This window comes from Bombus bifarius, unplaced genomic scaffold (assembly GCF_011952205.1).
Source record: "Bombus bifarius isolate JDL3187 unplaced genomic scaffold, Bbif_JDL3187 scf7180000008046, whole genome shotgun sequence".
NCBI classification, from domain to species: Eukaryota; Metazoa; Arthropoda; class Insecta; order Hymenoptera; family Apidae; genus Bombus; species Bombus bifarius.
Window position 1 is genome coordinate 643,165 of NW_022884412.1, and position 5,738 is coordinate 648,902.

A 5,738-nucleotide genomic window follows, 5' to 3' on the forward strand; every position below is an offset into this window, starting at 1 on the left:
CCATTTCGCGCGGTGGTCATATTGAAAGATGGAAATAACTGCTGAGAATTCGTTATAAATGTAAAACATTCAACTATTTTTGTTTTATGTTTATTCATTATATTCATATTATAATCATTAACATATTGCGAACGAGTCAAATCCGTGAGAATTCTTGTGTTTGTTCTATATTATCCTATATTATCCATAACAAATTGCAGAGAGTATAATAAACACTCTGATTTTTTTCGTGGCCAATATTTTGGGATGTGTGACACAAGATGCCATATAATATGAAGTCAATGTCAAATCAATGATTAACGTATTTAAACGGATAGTCAATCTATTTACATATTTCGTTAATGGACATATCACAGTTGAGCCTATAGGATAAATTACCTTGCATTACATTTTGTCTCTAATATCATCGACGAGCGGCATTATAAATCTTGATTTTGTGCATGATCGGTATTTCAGTTGATGTAGAATAAAATCTTATGAAGTGATAAATCTATCTTGTAGCTTGTCTGTGTTTGAACTCTCGTTATACTAATCGATCGTAGAAAAAATGGCGCCTTCTCTAGAGGGTCTAATTGCCGTACAAAAGCAAATTTTTACAAGAATTAGCAACAATGAAGTATCTGAGCTCAAGACATTATTGGCGGCAAATAAAATTAAAATGGATTTTGTGGATGAAAATGGTATGAGTCCACTTCAACATGCCTGTTACAAAGGAAACAAGGAAATAGTACAGATGCTTTTAGATCAGGTAGGTTAGTTTTTTAAATATGCGTGCAACAATTGAATATAATTAAAAAACTGTTTATAATTTTAATATTCAACATCACATTCGATTTATATGTAACAAAAAGTGAACGAAAACACGTTTCGTACATATATATGTATATATTTTTGACGTTTTGTTTTTGCATCTGTACATTGAATCAACAAATGAAAATTCATTAATTTAAAATGCATTCTGACAAACAAACAAGTATCTATCCTTAAATGTAATTAACTTTTGTGTGCAGATCGAATTTGAAGATAAAACAATTTTTATCAAAAAGTATTTTTGAAGAATCTTGGAAAAAAGGAAAATCATAACAATTATAATGCGTAAAGATTTTAATTGAATTTAATATTAATTGCTCTAATAATATTTATCATATAATGTATTTGTAATATTCTTATAATAACTTTTAACACATTTAAGAAACAAAGTTTACTATTTAAGATGAAACGTTTTTGGATGAATAATAAATATTATCAATATAAAGCATTGTAGAAAAGATATTATATGAAAATTATATGATTTTAATAATTAAAATATTTTTTACAGGGAGCAGATGTGAATGCATGTCAACATGAGCATGCATATACAGCATTACATTTTGCTGCTCTTAGTGGAAATGCAGAGCTATGTCATCTCTTAATGTCTTATGGAGCACGTTTGACAGCAACAAACAGTGTGGGACGAACTCCAGCACAGATGGCAGCATTTGTTGGAAATCATAATTGTGTAGCAACTATCAATAATTTTATTCCAAAAGCTGATATAGATTATTATGTCAAACCACAAGGTTTACAAACGGAATCGATGCTTCCTCCACATCTAGCAGACTCTTTCCACAAATTTATAATGCAAATCAATGTGCATCCTGTACGTGTAGCTATGAATATACAGAGATACCCTGGTCTTTTAGAAAATGCTGCTAAGGTACAAACTAATATGCAAAATGATAAAGCTTTGGATAGTGTTCCGCTATAATGCTTTTTGCTTGTAATTTTCAGGTACAAAAAGTTTTGGAATCTATGCACCATAAAGAAATGACAAGAGGTGCAGAAACAAACGAAGTGATGGCATTTAAATATCATTATCTAAGTTGCATTGTAGCTGAAGTAATCAAGTTTCAGAAGAGGCAAGAAGCAATGAAGGCGGAGAAGACTGAAAAAACAAATGAAGAAGGAGAAGAAAAAAAATCAGATACTGTCGAGGGTCTAATAAGAAAGTTCCTAAAGTGTAGTAAAAGCGACGGTATACCAGAATATCAGGAAGCTTTTCTGAGGGAAAGTGTAAGAGAATTTCCATATAGAGAAAGTACCATTTTTCGCCAAATGGTCGCAACTCTTGCAGCTAGCGATCCACCTTCTGCTGCGTCAGTAGTATCAGCTGCGATTGATGGTCAAAGAGCTTTCTTAGACAATGCTCAAGTCTGCATTACTTGTGGAGAAGATAAAGCTAACAAAAAATGCAGCAAATGTAAAGCGGTGCAATATTGTGACAGAGAATGCCAAAGACTCCATTGGTTTATGCATAAAAAAGCATGTACCAGATTAGGTCAAAATATAACGCCAAGCACAAAGATAAGCGATGCAGATAAAGAACAAATAAGCAACGCTGTGAGCTCTAGACTACAAAATCTAAGTGTTAATTAAACACAATAAAAAGTAAAAAAATTCTAAGCAATTAACTTCAATGTGCTGTACGTATCTGTTTAATTTTATATTACATTAATTCAGATCAAAAACTGAAAAGATATTCTTGTTCATACATTTGACAAATAGTTCTGACTTTTTAAATTTACAGAATTTAAGGAACTTTTTATGTATCATGACACATTTTTGTCTTTTTTGTCCAGAATATTATATATTATAAATAATTATCGTTATCATGTATTATAAACGGTTTCATATGCAAATGTTTAGTTAAACTGTTATTTCCTCAGGATTGTATTCTTGTGGGTTGTCGTCACCATAAAAATAAAATATACTTATAAACACATTTGTATTATTTCGAAATTTTATTGTTCTTAGAATTTCATAAAATTTATTTAAGAAGCTACCATGGATGTATAAAAAGTTTGTATAGCAGCAAATTTTGACAAGAACTTTGTAGAACTATTTAAAACATTTCAATGAATAAAAGATATATACATATCCTAAAAGTCTTCAGAATAAATTTCGTAGAAACTATATTTATCCATATATTTTATGAAAATATTTAGAATCAGTGAGATATATATGAATAATATCTAATTTTATTCGTACATGTTTAAATTTACTATTATCTTGTAAAAAGGTATATGTAATTGTTTTCTAGTCTTATTTTATTTGCTCTAGCTTGAATGTGCTTGTTCAGAATATCGTGCTTAATATGCGTTTTGTAGTACATGATACTATGGATAAAATAAACAGATGCAATCTGCTCCTATTATCCTTGATATGTATAGCTCTACAACTTTATAGATCCAAACTGTGATTAATTCTTTGTCATGTTTTTTAGTCGATTGCAAATTTATTTTCTTATCCTCGGTACTTTTGGCCGCTATATTATACATTGTCAATGAGATGCAAATATGTTAAACCGCTAAAAATATTATTAAACTATTTAGTAATATTTTTTAGCTATTCTGTCGTGGTATTTTTCATCCAGTAAAAGGAGAATGTACTGTTATTGCTGCATATATCGATATTAAGACAATTTTTTTAGTTCAGCTACTATTTTTATTGCATTTATCTTTGGATTCTATTTTATCTTACGAATCATCTATCGATCAATACATTAATTTATCTTTTGTGTACGCTTACTTGCTATTTTATTTTAAAACCATTTTTTGTATTATATCTGTCTACGATTCCTTAGATTGTTGATCTTTGATTATTTATAATTTCAGAAATTTCATGTAATGTTTAGTACTTATTATGTATCTTTATAATGTTTTTTTTAAGTTGTCCTGCCTTCTTGTTCCACATTAGGGTTATGATTGTTACTTATTCTTCAATCTAAAACTCCACCTATGTTGAGAATGTCTCGAGATATATTGATGTCAATTGTATTAACGTCCTACATATTGTGTTGTAATTACACTATGTATAATTTCATATAATGAGGATTGTACGAATATTTATTACGCGTACATTTTCCTCTCTGGTTTCCGAGTATATCCATATTTACTAAAATTTTCGTAAAAGATATGGATAAATAATATTTTTCTGTTAAGTTAATTTCAAAGATTCCTGAGGATTTGTACATATATTTCGTTTGTCAACATGTTTTAAATAAACAGAAACATTTTACAATGTTTTTGTTAAAATTAACTACTATACAAATTCTTTTTATATTCACTGCATATTCGTCGATTATTAAGGAATATTTCTATTTGAATGTCTAATCTTCCTAGGATATTTTTAATTCTTTTTTATTCTAGATTCTAGATAAATATGTGTTAAGTATATGGTATATACTTATAGTTAATCAATTATTATAAACAAAGGTTGAGATTTTCCATTTCTAAAATTTTACTTTATTTATTTAAAGTATCTGTTTTATCTATTCACAATAGATAAAATCTGTTTTATCTATGTACAATATGTATTTACATTATTATAATATACATATCATATGCATAACAGATGTCCATTAGAGTTGGAGAAGGTTTATGTCTTTTAACCTAAGCATAATTAACTACGTAAGTTTATACGTATAAACCATTGAAATTCCTTTGATATATGAAAGGATCTGCCCTTTCATAATTATTCCGAAGCTCAAGGAGAATCCGAACAATGTAATCGATATTGTCGTAATAAGCGGAAGGTTTCAGTTTTGGTTAATTAACGATCAACGTTTACAGCCGTGGCGGTTGTTCCTGTAAGGGAACACGAAAGTCAAACTGAGCGAGGTACTTCCGAGGCCGGTCTAATAAATTATGTAACAAGAAATTCCATTGAAATGAATTGGTATTTACTTGTAATGAGTTTTCACAACTAATAATACTTCCTGTTCATGTCATGTCACTGCGTAGTACATTTCGTCATTGTTCGTCCATAATTTGCCTTCTGAGTAATTTAATTCGTTATTTATCGACTAACTTGTTAATTTTTGGCTATTGTTCACCTTACAGAAATTTATTGATAAATAGTTGTATAATTCATTGGAATAGTAACTATACCTTGGAGGCGGGCCATGTAAATTATAAAATAATTGTGTTTGGGAATAATGACCAAATTCCCAATACGTATGAACACTTGACAAACTCGCACTTGGTACGTTCACAGTCACACCTGCGTAATAAGTACATATGTACTTTTTAACATATTAGTAAACTATGCCAATTGTAAACTGTGAACCGTGACCGCGACAGCACATAAAACATTCTCTATAAGTATCGTTATATGTCGCAAGTTAATTGTTGCTTACGAGTTTTTATTTTGTAAAGTTAATCATTGTTGACTGCAGTATACATTGATTTTTAAACAAAAATGTGAGCGTCGTTCTTTCCTTTATCCTTTCTTCGATTCGATCTTATCATTACGAATTAATAAATTATAGTAATATAAATTTTGTTTGCTTATTGTCACGTACTATTATATAAAAGCTTGGTATTGATATTTTACTTTCATAAAGTTTCTGTTAATGTGATGTTAATGCACACAGTGATAGTTAAATAGTAAATGTATATAGTAGTAATATGGTAAATAATAAAATGTATCACTGCCAGAGTTTTTTGATAAATAACTTAAATTTATTGTGCGCTAATTCCATAAGGAGATATGTAGTATGTTAAATAGTACTTGCAACTGAGAAATTCCTATTAATATGTAGATATGCTTTAGTCCAAATCGACCGGTGTCCTTAATTATGACATTAAAGTCCTTAAAAATGATAAATATATCGAGATGCAGTCTTAATCGATTCCAATTCGAATGTGACGCGAATATATTTAGAACGTTCCCGCGAGAAATCACATGCAATAAGTCAG

The 5,738-nt window shown here is 29.4% G+C and overlaps 1 protein-coding gene across 1 annotated transcript; it reads left to right on the plus strand.

Moving 5' to 3' along the window:
- Nucleotides 1-414: 414 nt before the first annotated feature.
- On the plus strand, nt 415-2,761 carry LOC117207764 (ankyrin repeat and MYND domain-containing protein 2). Its single transcript, XM_033448311.1, has 3 exons — nt 415-748; nt 1,319-1,696; nt 1,771-2,761. The coding sequence occupies exons 1-3, from the start codon at nt 548-550 to the stop codon at nt 2,413-2,415; spliced, it is 1,224 nt and encodes a 407-aa protein (XP_033304202.1). The 5' UTR covers nt 415-547; the 3' UTR covers nt 2,416-2,761.
- Nucleotides 2,762-5,738: the final 2,977 nt, after the last annotated feature.

Excerpts from the sequence above, each read along its gene's own strand:
- LOC117207764 (XM_033448311.1), top strand. The coding sequence starts at position 548 with ATGGCGCCTTCTCTAGAGGGTCTAATTGCCGTACAAAAGCAAATTTTT. Across the intron at positions 749-1,318 it reads TACAGATGCTTTTAGATCAG|GGAGCAGATGTGAATGCATG; the intron begins GTAGGTTAGTTT and ends TATTTTTTACAG. Across the intron at positions 1,697-1,770 it reads TTTTAGAAAATGCTGCTAAG|GTACAAAAAGTTTTGGAATC; the intron begins GTACAAACTAAT and ends TGTAATTTTCAG.